At 46.1% G+C, this 20,923-nt stretch overlaps 3 protein-coding genes across 7 annotated transcripts; 2 read left to right on the top strand and 1 right to left on the bottom strand.

Annotated features, from left to right (window-relative positions):
- Positions 1-697: 697 nt before the first annotated feature.
- Positions 698-7,898, top strand: LOC127764980 (putative pentatricopeptide repeat-containing protein At3g49142). Of its 4 annotated transcripts, none has more exons than XM_052289760.1 (3): positions 698-3,021; positions 3,857-4,153; positions 5,114-7,898. In XM_052289760.1, exon 1 carries the CDS (start codon positions 755-757, stop codon positions 2,747-2,749), a length of 1,995 nt encoding a protein of 664 aa, XP_052145720.1. In that variant the 5' UTR covers positions 698-754; the 3' UTR covers positions 2,750-3,021; positions 3,857-4,153; positions 5,114-7,898. The 4 variants fall into 4 exon arrangements, with proteins under 4 accessions (XP_052145720.1, XP_052145721.1, XP_052145719.1 ...); XM_052289761.1 differs by lacking the exon at positions 5,114-7,898 and adding an exon at positions 3,666-3,722 and having other exon boundaries at positions 3,857-5,100; XM_052289759.1 differs by lacking the exon at positions 5,114-7,898 and having other exon boundaries at positions 3,857-5,098.
- Positions 7,899-12,595: 4,697 nt separating this feature from the next.
- LOC127765986 (protein kinase STUNTED-like) lies at positions 12,596-16,816 on the top strand. The gene is made up of 11 exons (XM_052290975.1): positions 12,596-13,647; positions 13,783-13,868; positions 13,970-14,088; positions 14,196-14,311; positions 14,406-14,870; positions 14,952-15,200; positions 15,467-15,627; positions 15,722-15,801; positions 15,899-16,046; positions 16,148-16,297; positions 16,388-16,816. Exons 1-11 carry the CDS (start codon positions 13,497-13,499, stop codon positions 16,619-16,621), a joined length of 1,959 nt encoding a protein of 652 aa, XP_052146935.1. The 5' UTR covers positions 12,596-13,496; the 3' UTR covers positions 16,622-16,816.
- A 79-nt stretch (positions 16,817-16,895) lies between these two features.
- On the bottom strand, positions 16,896-19,800 carry LOC127765987 (uncharacterized). 2 transcript variants are annotated; one of them, XM_052290976.1, is made up of 3 exons: positions 19,482-19,800; positions 18,179-18,494; positions 16,896-18,097 (listed from the first exon to the last, which is right to left on the bottom strand). In XM_052290976.1, exons 1-3 carry the CDS (start codon positions 19,569-19,571, stop codon positions 17,163-17,165), a joined length of 1,341 nt encoding a protein of 446 aa, XP_052146936.1. In that variant the 5' UTR covers positions 19,572-19,800; the 3' UTR covers positions 16,896-17,162. The 2 variants fall into 2 exon arrangements, with proteins under 2 accessions (XP_052146936.1, XP_052146937.1); XM_052290977.1 differs by having other exon boundaries at positions 18,179-18,488.
- Positions 19,801-20,923: the final 1,123 nt, after the last annotated feature.

The following is a 20,923-nucleotide window of genomic DNA, read 5'->3' as shown; positions in this document are numbered from 1 at the left end:
TAGCTTATAATCTTAATTAATATGGATATATTTGATATTTTAATAAATTACATATATAATATTCATATGTAGTTTATATAGTTTGAAAAACAGGTTAACAAGACCGAGATAAAATTTAAATCTTAATCAAACGAGAAACCATTAGCTTATAACCTTAACTAAAATGGATAATTTGATATTTAATAAATTATATATACATAATATACATATTATATACATTGTTTAATAGTATAAAAAACATGTTTGTTTAATAGTATAAAAAACATGTTAAAAGACCAAATAAAAATCTTAATCAGAACATGAACTTGTATCTTCTTGCAAGATGTAGGTGGTGTTTGAATAGATGATGAAGATAAAGATCAAGTGTTTCACGTAAAAAGATGTGGTAATAACGTGTGATTCATTAAATTATAATTATTACAAATTAAAAAATAGATTAATCCGATATTTTAGAGTAACTTTCGTATAGAAAGTTTCTATACGAAACGCACCATTTAACAATTTAAAAAGTGTGCCACGAGTATCAATATTTAATCCTCCCCTCACAGAATAAACGAACAGGGCCGTAATCTAGCCCACTTCCACTATTGCAACTTGTGCTTGCGAACGCGTGGGTGCGTGGCCCACTGGCCTGAAGAGAGCAAAGGCCGGAGTCAGATGCGCGCGCGATTCCGTGAGAGGCTGGGCCTCTCGGGCGCACACCACGCGCACATCAACCCGCCGCGCCGCGCCGCGCCGGAAGGGTGGGTTTCCGATGAACCCGCCGCGGAGCCTCTTCCCGGAGCTGCCTCCGGCCGGCCACGCCCTCCTCCGCCTCGTGGACTCGTGCCGCGCGCCCGCCCACCTCCGCTCCCTGCGCGCCGCGCACGCGCGCCTCCTCTTCCTCCTGCGCCTCCCCTCCCACCCGGCCTCCGCCGCCGTCCGCGTCAAGCTCATCCAGGCCTACGCCGCGTGCGCCGCGCTCCCGGCCGCCCGCGCGGTGCTCGACGCCTCCCCCGACCGCACCACCGTCTTCTTCAACGTCCTCCTCCGGGGCCTCACCGCCGCTTCCCTCCACCGCGACGCGCTGCTCCTCTTCGCCTCCATGAGGCCGCAGGGCCACGCCTGCTTCCCCGACCACTACACCTACCCGCTCGCTCTCAAGTCCTGCGCAGCCACGGACGGGCTCGTTCTCGGGCGACAGATCCATTCCTCCACCGCGAGGCTTGGCCTGGACGGGAACGTCTTCGTGGCGCATTCGGCGATCAGCATGTATGCGCGGTGCGGCCGCCCGGACGACGCGTATCAGATGTTCGAAGAAATGCAGTACCGGGATGTTGTTTCTTGGAACGCCATGATTTCTGGGTTCGCACACGCGGGTTTGTTTGGCCGCGCTATGGATGTTTTCAGGGAATTGGTAGCGTTGCAGTGCCCAAAGCCCGATGCCGGAACCATGGCAAGCATCTTGCCCTCTATGGGGAAGGCAAGGGTAGAGGATATTGCATTATTAAAGGGAGTGTTTGATGAGATGAGGTTTAAAGGGCTTATTTCCTGGAATGCTATGCTTGCTGTATATACTAACAATGAAATGCATGTTGAGGCTGTTGAGCTGTTCATGAGGATGCAAAAGGATGGCATTGAACCAGATGCAGTGACTCTGGCGACTGTTCTTCCTTCTTGTGGAGAAGTATCGGCCCTTTCACTGGGAAAACGGATCCATGAAGTTATCAAGAGAAGAAGGATGTGCTCCAGTATGTTGCTTGAGAATGCCCTCATGGATATGTACGCAAATTGTGGATGTCTGAAGGAAGCTAGGGATGTTTTTGATTCCATGGGCACGCGGGATGTGGTATCATGGACTTCAATAATTTCAGCTTATGGCAGGCATGGCCATGGTAGAGAGGCCATTGACTTGTTTGAGAAGATGTGTGGACAGGGTCTGGAACCAGACTCTATTGCCTTTGTTGCTATTCTTGCAGCATGTAGCCATGCTGGTCTTTTGGATATGGGAAAACATTACTTTTATTCCATGACTAGTGAATTTCATATAGCCCCAAAGTTAGAGCATTATGCTTGCATGGTGGACCTTCTCGGGCGTGCTGGATGCATAAGAGAGGCATATGATTTCATCATGGTGATGCCTATTAAGCCAAATGAAAGAGTTTGGGGAGCCTTGTTAGGAGCTTGTCGGATTCACTCCAATATGGACATTGGGTTATTGGCAGCAGACAGTCTGTTAAGATTGGCACCTAAACAAACAGGATACTACGTGCTATTATCAAATATTTATGCTAGGGCTGGGAGATGGGCAGATGTTAGCATGGTGAGAAGTGTCATGGAAAGCAAGGGTATCAAGAAGTTGCCTGGTGTTAGCAATGCTGAGCTAGGGGATAGGGTTCACACATTTCATATTGGTGATACATCTCATCCACAATCGAAAATGATTTACAAGAAATTAAGTGAATTGTTACGAAGGATCAGGGAAATGGGTTATAACCCAGAGGTTGAGGCTACACTTCATGATGTTGAAGAGGAAGACAAGGAGGGTCATCTTTCAGTACACAGTGAAAAATTGGCTATTGCATTTCTTCTTATAAACACTAATCCAGGAACACCTATTAGGATAACAATGAATCTAAGAACATGTAGTGATTGCCATCATGCTGCTAAGTTGATTTCAACAATTGCCGGTCGAGAGATTATACTTAAAGACGTTAATAGGATCCACTATATGGTACAAGGAGTTTGCTCATGTGGGGACTATTGGTAAAAAGATATATGATAAGCACCTACTGCCTTTTGAGTTCACACCTTGGCCCTTGCTGCTTCGAGCATGAAGCTTGAATTGATCTTTATTGACTTGTATTTGCTTTTTGGTTGAGTGAGATGGAAATTTTCTGGAAACATTCCTATAGAAATGCAACATCCATATGCAACTTCCGAGTCAAAAGGAAAGAAGACAAACAAGATCAACCAACCTGAGAGACTGGTATAAAATTGCTCTAAGCAAAGATGAAATGTTGGAGGAGGAACTTCTACAAGGTAAATTACTAAACTGTAGGTCTGAACTAACTAATTAAGATCAAACTTGTTTTGACTGAGTAGGATTTAGCTTCTGTTACTGTTAATCTACAGCCTGCAAAAAAGTGCTCCAAGTTTATACATATGCCCATATGGAAGATACAATTGCATAAATATCGAAAAGATTGCCACGTTTCAATCCAGCGGTCCAAAATATAATAAAATATATTTGTTTATCTTATGGAATCCACAATGTTTTTTATTCTACGCGGTTAGTAAACTTTAATCAATAAAATGTGCAGTAGCCTGCATCACAGATTCACAACATGGGTATTACTTGGATAATCAACAGTGGAGAACGATCATTCTGGCGAACAAACTCAGGGTTATGGAAGGTGTTGGGTGAACAAAACTCACTGAGGTCGGGAATAATGTCACCAGAAAGCTGCCTTGGCCAAAACTAGCGCAGTTAATTATACAAGTTATTAGGTGGCTCCAACCTATGTAGAGTTATTTACCTGAGGACTCTCAAATAGAACTTGATTACATCTGCAACAGTTCTACTTCCAAAAGTCAGCCTGAAAGTCGAAGACCCAAATTGTGCTGCATTTGGAGGGTAGTAAAATACACTTGATAATGTAAACTCTGCATCTTACTTTTTCCAGGGAAAAATTATGTGAACTCATCTTACTACACATCTTTCATACTTTCACAAATACAAGGTAATATCATCCAAAGAGAATTTATTTCTAGGATTCTAGCCCTGTTAAAAGTTGAAACAACATTTTCTTTTCTCCGAATTGATTTAACAGCAAATTTCCAGAAAGATATCTGTTTAATTCTGGGGCATCAGCAGGGTGCAGTGGTGTTGATCATGCAGTTTGGTCTGGTAAGAGGCTGACAGGCAGTGTGGGCTTTGAATGCTTAACTGTCTTCATCAACGGCAGAGCTTTGACAGGGCAGTGAGGCACTTGGCACTTCACTTCAGCAATGAAAGGCATCATGAAAGGTATGGTGATGAGGATAGAATGGAATGTACCAATAGTGGGAAATGGAGATGGAGATGAATTTCAGAGAGGGGTCAGAGTTGGCATACAGACGTATGGTGTGGCTACCAGCCATGACTGATATCCAGAAAGGCTTACTAAGTCAGGTTTTTCTCTAGCTCTTGTTATTATTTTTCTGTCAAAATTCTTTCATACATCGATTGTCCATTATTCATGCTTCATATTTAGATGCTATGACACCTCTACCGTTGAAAAGACTAGCATGTCATACTCATTGAAAAGCTTCTTAATAGCAGGAGGGAAATCCATACAAAAATTTCCTTTACAAATATCTTCAAAATTTACAGAATAATAAAACTACAAACTCCTGCTTTGTAATATGACGGAATGATATAAACCGTTTGCTTAGTCCATGTGAAATCAAGGTCCTTAATTTAAAATCCCACGCAAATAAGGGGACACGCCATAATGTCTGGTAAGTTGTATAGCACTATAGCCTTCCGGAATAAGAATAACATAAAACATTATCCCATGCTGTAAAAGTTACAGGACTGGTCTATTCAGCATCTTTAGCAATTTCTCATCTTTAATCAGCACAGAATTACTCCATTGTACAAAACTTTCCTACACAAATCATTGGATTATCATTTGATGATTTCTGTTGCGTTTTATTGTAAGCAGTCCAATCTAATACATTTCTTACTTCCTAATGGAGTATTAACATTTTTTTTCTTTTTAGATATGTAGTGCATCACAATATGTAACCGTGTATGTATATCCAGATTTGAGAATTTTAGAGTGAGTGCGCTATCATTTGGATAAAACAAAATTGTGTGGTTAAGCTCTTGCATTAATAGAAAAGTACAATAGATAAGCTTGCTGCAACCGAGAAGATTGGCTTTCTAAGATAAACATACTGTATGTGTGGGCCAAAGAAGGATAGATAAGAAATTTAACTATTTTTCTACGGGAAATACACAATGATGGCCACCATGATGGTATTCATGGTATTACTACTACGATTTATGAAAGCTTTAGAAAATATGAGAATTAGCACCTCTTCTAATTGTTGAACTAAAATTTGAACCCTTTATCTTTTCCCACAGGAGACCTAGAGGCCTTTGTCTTAAATATCGGATAATGCATTTAGCATGGCATTGCCTTGTCAGCTCCCACTTGCCCTTGTTCTTCGAAGTAGCCAAAAAATAATAATAAACTGGACTACAGTTGGAGGCACGCAGAGGTATGATTGATTAGCTGCCTAGGGTTTACTTGCTTATTTAGTGCATCATAGCCTTTTTCTTTCACCCTAGACTCATTTGTAGCATCATTAATTGACTATTTTGGGTGCAACTAGTGCACAACACTGAGAAATGAAGTGCTGTATACTTGTCCCACACACTTGTGTACCAGGAAAATTAGAGGCCTCTACTTAATAGGTGTGTGTCTCAAATTTATGGTCCTGATTGAAACCTTGAAGGTGAACTCTAGACCACAGGTTCTATCAGTTCATTTTCAGCTCAAACCCAAAACAATATGCAATATTTATTGTCCAGAAAATATCAAAATAATCAACTGCCTGTCCTTTGCACTTGTCGGTATCATGTCAGACATCACTACCTTTCGACCTTTTTTTTTTTTTCCAAAAATAAAATAGTAGGTAATGATTTATGTTTCTGCGGCTTGTGATGTTCTAGTTTTTATTTTGGCTTTTCTGTTTTGTTCAACTAATCACTATTGCTTTCATTAACATTTATGTTCATCAATTTTGTAATCCATTTGCATATAGAAAAGAAAAGCCTGATTCTGCCATTAAATAACTAGTAAATATTCCTTATTTTACCATCAACTTTAATCTGCTATTGGATCAAATCGAACAGACTATTGTGATCGGATTTAGCATATTATGATATTAAGCAGAGCCTTTATACATTAACATAGCAGCACTCATCATAAGTTAGGTTCTTTTTAACGAACATCGTAAGGCAGGTTTATGCATGCATTGTAATTAATAACTTTCATTTCGCCTATACAGTTAATGAGCACTAGTCATCAATCACCATCAGGTCAAATATTTTTGAAAAATTATCATCAGGTCAAATCCATGTCATGTTTCTAGCGATGGCAATTCAGATATTGTTAGAACTTAGGAGGCACCAGTACGTTACCAAGTAAAATCCACCACTGTTGTGTTGCATTAACATGTTCTGATTTTCTATATAGCAGCAGAAAGAAAGCTAAGCTCTTGGCACAAAACCTCATGCTATGTGTGTGTGAACCGTCTTAGAAAAAGAAATCACAGAAAGGTTTAAGATTGAATCAGAAGCAATGCTTTATCTAACAACCACCACGGTGGGGGAAGGGAGTTGAATTGCCAATGTTGCTACCTTTAATGCTACCCCCGTGACACATTTGTTGGGGTGCAGCCCTCTTCGTGCGTGTGATGTCTCACCAGATCCAATAATTGGTGATCTGATCCTGCCTAAACATTAGGTGGCAGATGTGCAAGCGTATCTGCTGTTTTCCTTCTCATATTGTCCCTCACATCGTCTCTTGCCATCCTTTTCTTTGATGGACTTTTGAGTTCGTTTCTCTTCTCTGCCCCGGTAATCCTGCATGTTCAGTGGAATGTTACGTTTGTGTGACTTCTGTCTGTTTCCCTGATGCATGCATGCCATTGTGTTGGGAAGAAAGTAGAAAAGCGATTTAACGTCAACGTTTCTTTTTAATGTGTGGGCTGTACATGTTTGCCTTGGTTAGTACTTCACCCTGATGTGTTGTTACATCGGGTGACCAGGAGCTTTGCTTATGTTTTAGGGGATCAATTAGTAGACATTACGTTAAACGCCTGGTTGTTACTCAGAGCTTCTGAGATAATCCTCCAGCTTAATTCGGTGCATTTCTCGATCTCGTCCTTGTTTGATTGTCTCTTGTGAACTATTCTGTTTCTTTGATGCGTTTTCACCTGGTTTCGTGATTAAAAACATTAAATTTAATTGAGAGCTACGAAGTGCTTAATTACGTAGTAATACATGTATGCACCTTAGCATGTATGGTGAAGCGTGCAGGATCCAGATAGCTTTCCGTTGTACAAAAGGCGATAACTAAAAAAGAAATAAAAGTATATGCAAGTTGATAAGTTTTTGCTTTTTTAACTCTATAAAAGGATCATACATTATTCATACTCCTCCCACTTTCATGTCGAGAATAACTTTCTGGTACTACATTAAATTAAGATTTAAGCAGCGATTTGGCGACGATGCAAGTGTCCTGCTTTCTTCAGGTAGTGTTCTTTCCTTGAAGAAATGGAACTTTTCTAATAATAACTTGTAAACGACAATCAATAATTCATCTCGAAGTGACTTGGTATTGTTCAAGACCGTACTCTTGTCCACAGTACTTTATACCAGTGGTCTAATATTTATTTTGATCGCTCTGACCGACACTCCAATTATGTTCGGCACACGACAGAAAAAGAGAAGAGAGCTGGAATAAAAGGGGCCTACCATACTGTACGAAAGACGAAATACTATAGCCTTACGTGGCCCAATTTGCCGAATGAAAACGTGCTTATTATGGCGGTCACTTGGAATGTCGATTGCAGTAAGCTAGGTTAACCTGTTATTCCAGGAACAGTTTTGTCGATGACCTGTTCATCAGCAGCACTGTTGCTTACCTTGCTTTTTCCCCTATGTTTCTTAATAAGGTTTCATCGTCACGCCGATGCCGGTCCGGCGAAAAAGTGTCATGCATAAACAACGTACATACACATTCATGAGCACAATCCTAATCCTAAGCTCATCTTTGCCAAATTTATTCTGATCGCCGCATTTATTCTGATACTTTCTCCCACAACGCTAGCTCATCTCGCCTCTTGGGCGAGCATATACAGGCATACAGCAGTAGTAGTAGTACTGAACTATTGGCAGATGTATATAACATTAATATAAATGTGAAAAATACTAGAATGACTTAGGTCCTGTTTAGTTTACACCAAACTTTCCCTAAATTTTCAACTTTCCATCACATCTAAAACTTTCCTACACACATAAACTCCCAAATTTTTTTTAAACTACTAATTTTTTTTTTAAATTTCTCCCTAATTTCAGAAACTAAACACAGCCTTACATTGTGAAACGGAGGGAATAGTATGTACCGTCGAGCACTGTTCGGTGCACTCCTCGTGCATGCGCTTCGCCGCCTCCTGTAGTCCTGTGCTCCTGCATGCTACGGATGCGCCACCCGCTCATCTGGCAGCACAGCGACGCGCCGGCAACTCCCTCGTCGTCGTCGTCTCCCCCCGCATCCGTTGGAGGCAAACCCAAACCCAACTCACCCAATATGATTGCATGCGTCGCGTGGCGTCGTCCGCCGTTGCGCCGTTGGACTACCTCGTCGGTGGACACGTGCTAGTACGTAGGAGTACGCAACTACGCATGGGACCTCTGTTCGCACTTCGCACCGATCTTTTGGGGCGCGGTTAATGACTGCGCTGCGATGGTGGGGGATATGCGTGCGTGGAAGGGGGAGAGGAGAGGGGCGCTGTTTCCTGCTGTTCCATTGGGTTCCTATGGATGATTGATTGGTTGGTCGGTAGAGAGGTGTCGGTGGCCGCGCGAGGCTGCTGCGTGACGGCGTGTGTGCGGGGAGGGATTTTCACGTGCCAAGTCAGGTGCGCGGTCGGAGATTTGAGAATCTTCGGCTCTAGGGATCGGTGAAAAGAAGCTGGAAACGAAGTTGGGGGGATTCTACGGCTCGTGGTAATCACTTCAGTTTTCCGTGTGTCAGGGTAGTACATGATTTGAGAATCCAAGTCCGGATTCCGGAGGAGTATAATTAGGCCATCTGACCATTCTCCCTCCGTCTCAAAAAAAGACAAACCCTAGTTTTCGTGCCTAATGTTTGACCGTCCCTCTTATTTGAAAAAATTACGAAAAAATTACAAAGACAAGTCACACATAAAATATTCATTATATTTTATCATCTAACAACAATAAAATTACGAATTATAAAAAAATTTCATATAAGACGGACAGTCAGAGTTGGACACGGAAACTCAGGGTTTGTCTTTTTTTGGATGGAGGGAGTACGGGTGAGGTTGGATTTGTATTTTGTACGCATGCCACAATATGCATCATCAGTGGTAGTAGTACACTGGTACTAAGGGGGTGTTTAGATGGGGCTAAAACTTTTTAGCCCATGTCACATCGGATGTTTGGACGCTAATTTGAAATATTAAACATAGACTAATAAAAAAACTAATTTCATAAATGAGAGCTAATCCGCGAGACGAATTTTTTAAGCCTAATTAATCCATAATTATCAAAAGTTTACTGTAGCATCACATTGTCAAAATCATGGCGTAATTAGACTCAAAAGATTCGTCTCGCAAATTAGTCCAAGGTTATGGAATGTGTTTTGTAATTAGTGTATCTTTAATACTCTAAATTAATGTCCAAGCATCCGATGTGACAGGGACTTGGAATAAGTCCCTAGAAACCAAACAGGCCCTAAGACTAGAAAAACAATCTTACGGAGTAGATTTTAAATCATTGTTTCATTCCATCCCTGCAACTAACGCTGTACTTTACTCATCATCGCGCGCGCAGAAGAATCAAGGTGGTCTCCACTCTCTGCCAGTCCAGCCTCCCTAACAAAAATTAAGAGCCCCTTTGAATCGCAGGGTAGAAAAAATAGAGGAATAGGAAAAACACAGGATTTTGACAGGAATTGAAGTGTAAAACAGAGGATTGCAAAACACAGGAAAAACACAGGAATGGTCGTTTGATTGGAGCGCAGGAAAAACGCAGGAATCGGATGAGAGAGATAGACTCAAAGGAAATTTTCCAAGAGGTTGGAGCTCTTGCTAAATTTCCTCCAAAATCTACATGCAATGTGCCATTCCATAGGAATTTCATAGGATTTGGAAAGCTTTAATCCCTTAAATCAAAGGACCAAATAGAAAAATTTCCTATAGGATTTAAATCCTATGAAATTCCTACATAAATGATTGGATTCAAAGGGGCCCTAAACAGCGATCTGATTACAAGTGAAAGCCGCTTCAGTTCAACACTAGTAGTACGAACTCCACTGATCCAGTTACCCCCTTCCAGGCTTCCAGTACAGTATCCTCCGTTCTCAAAAAGAGAAGAAGTACAGTCTCATCTGCAACAACAAAGCCTTCGGCTTTCCTAAAGAGAAAGCGTGCAAGCACGGGCCGAGAACGGAGAGAAATTTATGGGAGTGGGGGCGCTGCACGAGTTATTAATTAGCTTCCCCGAATTGACGCCGAGTTCGAAGCCGCGATCCCACCGAGAAGAGAGTTCGAGAGTTGGAGGCCGCGATATCCCACCGAGCGGCAGGCCCCGTCGGTCAGCCGCACGCACGCACGCACGCGAGGTTGGCCCGTCGGCCGTCGCATTTACTGCGCGATCGCGTCAGGTCACATCCGTCCGTCATATCGCAGCGATCGCGCCTCGGTTAGTTCGCCGTCTCACCCGAGCAATCGCATCGAATCGGGAATCACTCGGCGTCGTCGCGGCTGCGCCGACCGCGACCCGCCACTGTCTCGGCGCCCTCGCGTCGCGGTGATCCATCGCGCGTGCAGGCAGCGGGCTCTCCTCACAGCGAACCCAACCAAAAAACCGGGACGTCGCGTGCGTGCGCCGCGTGCGGGCGTCATCTCGTGCGTGCGCGATGCCCGTGCGGGAAGGCGCGGCAGCGTGCTAAATGGCGGCTGATCCAGGAGTCCAACTTTGAACACAAGTATATCTGAAAACGGTAAAACACATGATATGGTATAGCCGCCTTAGCGTATAATAAAGGTGGTAGCGTACGCGAGGAGGGATCGGGTCAACTCGTGTGGTCGTGTTGGGTCAGGATCATCTCGCAACAGGAAAAAAAAAAAGTCAAGATGGAAACGTACCCTTTGTTGGACAAAATACGGGCAACAGATTATATGCCACGTTGGATTTGAACATTGTATTGTTATGCCTAGGCCGGTCAGCGTCAGATACATAGAACCTACAGAAGCGTGATCAATATTCATGACATACATGCTTCATTTTTTTTTAGGGGTGACAACATTTTGCGTTGATCAAAGAAAGTGTTTGCAGTTAGAGACGCAAGCAGGATGGGCAAGCGAGTTTTTTAATCCGCTTATCTCACTTCTAATTTACTTTTTCTTCTAAATTTTGAACTATTACGTGGGAAATGAACTAACAAGCGGATTTTTATGTGAGTAGCGGGACTATCCACTTGCATCACTATTTGCAGTTTGCAGTTGCACCTATAAAAAATTTGCACTACCACCTTGATGATACCTGTGTTGTTTTCGTGTGCCTAGCACCTTTGATTATACCCACTTCTTTTTGTCTCTGCAAACGAGTAATTCGTTACGGAGTAACTAACAATTGAAATTAGAAATACTGATAAGTTTGGTCCTAAAAAGAGTCCCCAAACCCTACCGATCCGAGTTGTCCCCGTGTTTTTCGTTTTATCTCCACTTCCGTGGATGCGTCGAATGACATGAAAATGACGTTTCATGGACCGCCACTTGTACGTACTACTCACCATTATTGATCGTGCACAGATCCGAAAACTTTAAGATTTTTAGATTAGAGTTTCACCGTGACAAGCCTCCCACATCTGCAGATACCAGCAAGACGTAACAATAACGGTTGCATTTGGGACCCTCATGGTTGAAGACTTGAAGTCAGCCTATATGTCTATTGCTAAACCAATACCAGTCCTAATCAACCAGTAGATCAATTAAAACGACCACCATTAAGGGATGAGCGAATAAATCCTCCTCTAAGTGCATCGAATTTGCATGAGATACGGCAGTAACCCGGTCTTCAGGCTTCATTGTGCTACACTAATTGTGCATAAGTATAGCACAATTCTACCCACAGAAGCATCTCCCCTTTTGCAACATTGAGACGTCCAATTTGCAAAAAGATAAAGAATACTAGGGCAATTAACGATGGTCTTTTTTAATCATGTTGTAATAAGAGTGCCTTATTGTATTTTTGTGTTTTCTTAACTATAGTAGTATAAATTGTCGAACGATAATGTGTTATGTTCATGTTGTATATGTTTTCTTTTCTTCTTCTTTTTTCTATTGGTCGTGTGCATTCTTAGTTTTTTCTTAAAATAAATAAGGTGTCTTTAGTTGATGCAGAGGCCGAATGTTTTTATTAATAAATAAAATATTTTTTTATCAAGAAAATAGGACAAAAGATCATGTGCCAATCCAATCATCATCTATCAATCCCAAGGTTATATCTATAGTTAGGTGCCTTTTTCTTTTCCGAAAGAGCACCTCGATTCCCCTTTCCTTTATTTTTGCTACTCTGCGGTGGCTATTTTGCTCCCCTTTTCCTCCCTTTCTCGAGTAGGGACTGTGTATAATGTTATGGACCGATTATTATTCACCAATGGCACTTGTCCACCTCCATCTCCAATTTATCACTTTTTCTCTTCCTTCCCCCCAATCTGACAATCTCCACCGAGAAAATCCTTTCCCCTAGTTCTCATCTCACCTTTCTTCCTCGCATCATCACATCACAATTAACAAAACCAATCGTGTGGCGCGCGCACTCGCCTGCTTCGCGCACAAAACCAATAGTTTCTTCCCGTGCTCTTCTGCGCGCCCGCTTGTCTCTGTCACCGTCTCTGTTGTCCGCTAGCCTCCGCATACCGGCAACGTCGCGCGTTCGCGCGCGCGCGCGCGCCAAACAGCAGCAGCCTCCCCTCGCAAGCCGCCGTGGACGGTGGACCGCGACCGGGAGGGCGACGACCGGCTCCTCCTCCTCCTCCTCCGCTGCGCGGGCGGCCTCGTGCCTTTTTAGCGCGGCATCTGCATCGGCTGCGTGGTTGGAGTGGTTGGGAGACGACGCGCGCGAGGGCCGCCGATGGCGACGACCCCGCGGATGGGCGGCGTGGCGTGGCGTGGCACAGGTGCAGGTGCTGGTGCTGGGAGCTCGTAGTGGTTTTTCTATGCGCTCCGTGCAGCTGAGAGGCTTGACAACCCAACCAGATTTTAGGTGGTTAGCTCTGTCGCTTGCCGCGACTCTCCCTTCGTCTTGAATCCTCTTTTGGCCTTGGGTGATTATTATCATATATTTGCCGCTCTGGTCTCTTGCGCTTGTATCGGCCTCCGCCTTCCGGCCTTTCGGTTTGGATTCTGAGCTAACGGAATTCCCTTTTCGGTCGCGGCCTGTCGTCGCGACGACCGCCACTACAGTTTTCTATTCCACCGGAGGAGTTCCGGGTCGCACATTGGTTGCGGCAGCAAAGCCAGTGGTCGTATCTATCTATCTATCGGCCACGGCGTGTGCTGGGGAAAGTCCACGGCGGAGGAGTAGTAGTGGTTGAGCTAACTGAGGCCAGCGTGAGGTCGTCACCGTATGGGCAAGCGTGTCACCTGGTGATTTTACCGTGAGCCGCCGCTGGGTGTCGCCGGCGTGCGGCTGATCGGTTTTGGGGATGGCGGCGGAGCACGGGGACAGCGTCGGCCGGTGCATACTGGTGGGGCTGCACATGGACGGCGTCGGCAAGGAGTTGCTGCAGTGGGCGCTCAACGAGGCGGCGAGGAGCGGCGACCGCGTCGTCGCCGTGCACATTTACCGCAAATCCGGTAGGTAACCTCGCCTCTGCAAGAGCTCGCCATGAAACTGCATGCAGCTCGGTTGATTCAGTCCTAGTGAAGCAAAAGCGAGCGGCTGCTTTTCTTGACATTTTTTTTCTTCTTCTTGTCTCTTGATTTCCGGAGATAACTGCAAGACGAACACGCTGAGCCTGATCAGGACGCTGGACGACTACCTGGCAGAGTACGAGGCACTCTGCAGCAAGAAAGATGTAAGCATGGGCACATCGCCGTAGTGAATGCTAATGGAGAGAGCTCTACGCCATGATGATGAGATTAAAATTTGGGTGCTTTTATTGTTGGTCCGTGTCAGATCGTTCTTGTCGGCCGGGTGACGCCGGGGAGCTCGATCCAGAAGGTGCTAGTGAAGGAGGCCAAGCTCTGCGCCGCCATGGTGGTGGTGATTGGCGCCAACAAGAAGTACTCATTCGGGTCAGTGATGCAAGCAGCAAACTTTGTATGATCCAACTGTTTGTTTCTTCCCCGTTTCTAACTCTCTGACAATAAAAACGTTTTTTTGTGGGGGCGTGTTGGTTCAGAGGCTCGACTTGCCTGGCCAAGTACTGCGCCAAGAAGCTGCCGGCGACGACCACCATCGTCGCCATCCAGAACGGCAAGGCCATCTTCGTCAGGGAGGCGCCCAAGCCGCCACTTGGTAATTAGTGCCTCTCAATCTGAGAAGTTTTAAGATGGTAATTGTGTTTTGGAAGAGTGATTAGAGGCTCCGTTTTGGGGCGGTGGTTGATCAGGAGCAGAGCCGAAGCCGGTGCTCCGCACGGTGCTGCACCCGAGCGTCGGGTTGGAGCCCAAGGTGATCATCCCGAACCCGAACCGGAGCGCGCGGTCCATGGACTTCGACGCCATGGGCTGCGGCCACGACGGCGCCGCGCCGGTGAGCTCCTACGACGACGCCACCAAGGTCGGCGGCGGCGGCGAGAGGACGGCCGAGCAGAGGCTCGGGTGGCCGCTGCTCCGCCGCCCGCTACCCGCGGCGGACGGCGCCGTGCAGCCGCCGCCCAAGGACGACGGGCCGCGCAAGCAGTCGGTGGTGCAGTGGGTGATGAGCCTGCCGCGGCGGTCGTCCCCGTCGACTTCGCCGGAGCCACAGGCCGGGCTCGTCGCCGAGCTGAAGCGGATGCTCGACGCCGTCCCGTCGCGGTGCCGGTGGTTCCGCTACGAGGAGCTCTACGACTCCACCAACCACTTCTCCTCAGGTTCCCACATTTCATACACATATCCCCATCAAATTCTTTCACCTTAATTTCAGCCACTGATTCCTCCTCCCGTTCTTGCAGAGAATCTGATCGGGAAGGGCGCGCACAGCAGGGTGTACAGGGGCAGCCTCGCGAGCGCGCAGCCGGTGGCGATCAAGTTGTCCAAGGCGTCGGCCGTGGCGTCGAATGATTTCCTCAGGGAGGTGGACATCATCACCAAGCTGCGGCACCACCGGATCGTCCCGCTCATCGGTGTCTGCGTCGAGGGCCCCAACCTCATCTCCGTCTACTCCTACCTCCACAGAGGCAGCCTCGAGGACAACCTGCACGGTAGAATACTATACTAGTACTGCACTACATTATTTTTACAGATATCTGTACAAGATACGCATATAAAATTCTGTACGTCCATACATGTCAGTAAGTCAGCCCAGAAAAAAATCATAGTTTTCTCGGAACAGATTAGCGTAGAACAGTTCAACTCGGTAAATTTTGGAGTTCATGGAAAGGCAGTTAGGAACGGTGTCGCTGTTAGAACGGTTGCATGTTCTTCACTCCATGATGTTTGACGCTACGAACGCTGTTAATTGTTGCAGGTAAGAGGTCGAAGCCAGCGCTATCGTGGGAGAAGAGGTACACGGCAGCGATCGGTGTCGCCGAGGCCCTGAGCTACGTCCACTCCGGCCACTCGCGGCCAGTGATCCACCGGGATGTCAAGTCGTCCAACATCCTCCTCAACGATGAGTTCGAGCCCCAGGTAGAATTGCTGCAGTACAAACCTTGGATTCATTTTTTGCAGTCGTGTTTTATTCCCTGAATTCTGAAAGACTCTGAACTCGGTGTCGTGGCAGCTGTCTGATTTTGGTCTGGCGATCTGGGCGCCGTCCAACCCGGGCTCACTGACGCACAGCGATGTCGTGGGGACGTTTGGGTACGTGTGTCTGCAACGTCGTATGCCATCACGTTGGTTCATGACTCATCTCGTCGTTGAACTGAAGGCGAAATTTGCTGGCTCTCTGTGCGTGCAGGTACCTGGCGCCGGAGTACTTCATGTACGGGAAGGTGACCGACAAGGTGGACGTGTACGCGTTCGGCGTCGTCCTGCTCGAGCTTCTCACGGGGAGGAAGCCCATCAGCGACGGGTCGCCTAAGGGCCAAGAGAGCCTCGTCATGTGGGTAAGCGTTACATCCTAAAGCCCATCATCACCTGTATGCTTTGCCCTGCGTATTAATCCCTAACTAACCTGTACACGGTTGGTTGTTGGCATGATAAACAGGCGAGTCCGATACTTGACAGCGGCGACATCTCAGATCTGCTGGACGCCGACCTGGACGTGAAGCACGACGACGCCGAGGTGAAGCGGATGGCCTTGGCCGCGTCGCTTTGCCTCAGGAGGTCGGCTCGCCTCAGGCCGAAGATATCGCAGGTGAAGCTGCTCGGCCCATTGTGTTAATTGTGTCGATCGTGTACGGGGAAACTTGTGTGACAGATCTGCTTTTATTGCTGCAACGTGCAGGTACTGAGCGTGCTCCGAGGAGAGAGCGAGGTGAGCCTCGACGACCTGAAAGCCGAGCCGGCGGACTGCGTGGACGACGAGACCTACCCGGCGGCGAACGTGAGGACGCACCTGGGCCTCGCGCTGCTGGACGTGGAGGACGCCGAGTCCATCTCAAGCACAGAGCACAGCAACCTCAGCCCCCTCGAGGAGTACCTGCGAGAGCGGTGTAGTCGATCGTCCAGCTTCGATTGACAAGCTTGCTGTTTGCTTTGGCTGCTTCCTTTTTCTTCTCTTTTTGTTACTAAATTTTTGTTTGGGGTTGGGTTGGCATTGTTTGGATACGGCTTACAAACACATGTACAGAACCACATGCGCCAAATTTTCGGCGATGAGAGGATTCTGGTTGTTCCAAAAAGAACAAGAGAAATGTGAGCGCTTTGTACAGAAATGAAAGTTGCCCGTTGCTAATTTCTTCACAGGCATCACAGCAGATAAAACATAGTTCAATGTGAATGGTACAGATCAATTACAGGAATAAATAATGTATGGATTATAATCATCCAGCATGGCATCACATTATCCTCAACAACATGATCATTTGAAGTTCAATTGCTGCAATAAACGAAGCAAAAATACAACATTACATGAAGTTTGACAGGCTCAGCAACCTGAAACAAGAAACGCTCTGGAACAAAGCTGGAAAACTGTGGCAGGGAACCATAATCTCCCAGACCCACACAGCTCTCTCCCAACATCTCTCTACTTCTCACCTACTCCATCTCACTACACAAACCTAGAATGGAACCACATATGGCAACTGATAGACATGAAGGTCTGGTAAATGAATCGCCCTAGGCTGCAATGAGAACTGCTCTGCTGATTGAGAAGTAAGTGGATCAACAATTTCTCTGCAGTTGCCAATGCCAGCATCAGGTTTCCTCGTACTACCAAGCAGCCAATCCTGGTCCCCAAGATCCATATCATCCATTTCCATAGACGGAGGATCCCAGGTAACAAATAAATCTTTGAACTTCTTCTCTTTCTTCTCAGCCTTGCGGCTCTTTTTGCGATCTGACTTGGACTGCTTCTCTACTGATACTGAAGCAGCTTCAGCATTCCTGCCAGAGGAGCAAGGCTCTTCTTTGGGCTGCAAGGTGTCAATCTGCTGACGATTGATGGTAGGCATAGCCACAGGCACCTTCGGAATTGGGGGCTGTACTTCCGGCTTGATCTCTGTTTGGGAGACCTTCGTAAAAGATCGAGTAGCATCTATATGAACCTTGGATGGCAACAGAGGATCAATTCTCTGAGATGCCTTGGCAGGTGGAGGATCAACTCTTTGTGTAACCTTAGCAACTGCAGGATTGACAATCTGTTTTGCCTTGGAGGGTGAAGGACCAACATTGGCCAACATCTCTGCAGGACGAAGGCCAACCCTTTCCTTTGATGCCCTCATAGAAGGAGGAACATCGACTCTTGGCATGACTTTTTCTGGGGTTGGCATACCTTGTTTCGGTACCGCTTGAAAATCACCTTTGATGCTTTGCTGCTGGGTTGATGCTGTTCTCACCATCATTTCGGTGTTGTGTGGTTGCATTGAGTTTTTCTTACTTGGCAGAGATGAAACTGATCCCATTTGATGAACTGGTGTTTGTACAACATTAGATTTCTCCGAAAGGGAAGCTGAAGAATCTTGATCTCTTCTTATCTTTATTCGAAGGATGTTACCTGCAAGATGATAATTCAGGATAAATCAAACCAATTCAACATCACCAGCTAAAAGAAGACAAATGCAAGAAAGGGCCTCACCATTCTTAGCTTGGCTAGGACTGGGTAACACAACCTTTCTTCTCTTGCTGCTGTCCTGTGAACTCTCTGGAGAGCCATGCACTGTCTGAGTAAAGCAAGGAGCTCCATGCTCTTCTGAGAGTCCACTCTTCTCCAATTGCTCACCAGGTTCCATGGAGGAAACCTTCCGGGACTTCTGATCAGCATTATTGATGTCTTCATGTTTTCTCTTCTTGTGGGTTCGCTTTGAATGCTTGGATATCTCACCATGTGGAAGAGCTTTCCTGTCACTCTTTTTCTCTTTCTTCTTTTCGGCCTTTTCCCTTTCTTTCTGGAGCTTCAGCCACCAGAGCAATCGTCAGTTCTGATTTAGAACAGACGACGGGAATGCAATGCAGAATTTTCTTTGAAATATATAGTAATGATGAAGTACCAATTTACACAAGCACACAGCAGGAAACAAATGTTGTGCTATCAGTTACAGAAGATAGCACAATTAGGGCATGGACACTTCACATAGAATAATTTGATAATCCTTAATATATTTGTTACATGGTTAGTCACAGAACTGTAACCCTTACAATCATAACAAGCACTCTTGGCAACAGAGAATAACTAAACCTGCAGTAGTTTTCGAACTAAACAAGGATAGTCAGTTACTATTTCTATATGGTGAATGCAAAATTTTACCACAACATGTACATCTCACAAATAATGCAAGTATGCATCAACAGGAGAATACATACATACAAACTGTTCATGTTACTTCATAGGCATAGAATTTGCAGGTCATGAAGGCACTGGATTACTTGGAATCTAGTCCAAGCGGAGATAACAACACACAGGTTACTCGTAACACACCAATAACGAGACAGCAACATGGATTCAAATTTACTACGGCAAAATGTGCTGTTTCCAGATTTTAACGACTGCAGACTCTTTACATCCACAATTTTATCCAGCATGAGTAATTTCTTGCAACCATCGTCTGGGAGCACAACAATATATAGAAATGTAATTCGAACCTTCCAGATCAGACTTTTTTCCCCATGACTATTCTGGTTATTTCAGATTCAACGGCACAACCAAAATTAGCAAACCGAAGGTCAGTAATATCCTCTTTCCACGGTCAGCCACTAAAAGATTGGCGACCGATCTGGTCGAAGCGCGGCCTCACAAATCTCAAGTTATCCATGCAAAGGTTAGCTTCCCCGCACGTGCGATCCCCAAATCACACACGCACAACCAACAGATCCGATCAAAACCAACAGGCAAGAGCAAATGATCCGGCACGTGCGTGTGTAAATCCGATGGTTCAACAAACCTTAGTGGTCGCCTGCGCTCCGGCCGCGGCCACGGCCACCACTGGGTTTCGCACGTACCCCGGCGGCGGGTAGGGGAAGCACCTCGACATGGCTGATGCCCCGGCGTCCGGCCTAACCTCACCCCCGGATCACACAGAGGTAGGGGGAGGCGCGCCTCGCGCTAATCCGCCCGCGAATCGTAAGGGGAACCCCGATTCGCGGGTGGAATCCGGCGGAAAAGGATCCCGCGCGGCGGGATTTGGTTTCGCGTGGCGGCTAGGGTTTCGCGGATGGGGAAAAAAAATTAGGGTTGCGGGAGGGGAAGAAGAGAAAAAAGGGAGCCTCTTCGAGGGCGCGGGGGGTGAGGCGATATTTATAGCCGGAGAGGAGGAGCCCGAGTCGTGCGGGGAACCAACTGGGGGCCTCCTCCATTTACCAGGTGATGCTCGAGACGGTATCACTGGCACACGGGACCGGGAAGATACGGCCCACACGTCAGTGGGCGTAAAGGAAAGGCGGGTGGCTTTGGTCGGCAACGCAGCGGGGGTGGTGAAGCGGCGGGCCCTGATTGGCCCGTGGTGTGGGACCCACCCGTAAGCGAGGGAGAGGGGGAGGTTGAGTGAGCGCGTAGCGCACGAAACGTGTTTTCTCTCGCTGGTTGGTGGGGCCCGCGCGGCGGGAACCGACCTAGAAGCATCGGCAATAGCGTGGCGGCACGTGGGACGCCGCTCCTCCCCCTCCTGGCCTCCTCCCGTGCCAGCCCGGCATGAGCCGTGTGACTACGTGTGTGGTGCGAGGCGAGCCGCGGAGGCTTTTGGCGGTGGTGCCTGTGGCGCGCGGCGGCGCGGAGTTCGCGCGGGATGATTTTCGGGTTTTTATTTTAGGACTGACTACCTCATGCGCGACATATTTTCTAGCCTTCTATCATGCAGATTTTTCAAGCCATAGGATTAATATCTAACAGCTAAATTTAATCTTATCTATTTAAATTTAGAGAGTAACTATTCACAAAAAAAATTGGTATGTATTTACATTGTAAGTTTCTAAAATATGTAATTTTAGTGTATTTACGATGTAAGTCATAAAATTACATATGTAATTTTAGTGTATTTACGATATAAGTCACAAAATTACATATGTAATTATAATGTAAGCACGATGTAATTAGTAAGCGTGGATCATAAACAAATTAGCAGTAGAAAACACTACTCAAATGCAAGGAAAAAAAGCAAGCGTGTGTTTCGAAATTAAACGGTACATATGTGAGACCCACAGAACGCAACAACAAAAGCCCTGTCCATCTCAAAGTCCACAGCCGTGCCTGACTTTGCTCAATCCAAATGCAGCACGAATTGTAAACAGAGATGAATGGTAAAAAAGTGAAAGATTTATCACCCTATTTTCTGTGAACATAGCGCTAGCGATTCCGTTGTATTTTCGAGCAGCCGGCCAGCCGCTCAGA

This window comes from Oryza glaberrima, chromosome 3, assembly GCF_000147395.1.
Source record: "Oryza glaberrima chromosome 3, OglaRS2, whole genome shotgun sequence".
NCBI lineage: Eukaryota > Viridiplantae > Streptophyta > Magnoliopsida > Poales > Poaceae > Oryza > Oryza glaberrima.
This window is presented reverse-complemented; position numbering and strand designations above follow the sequence as displayed.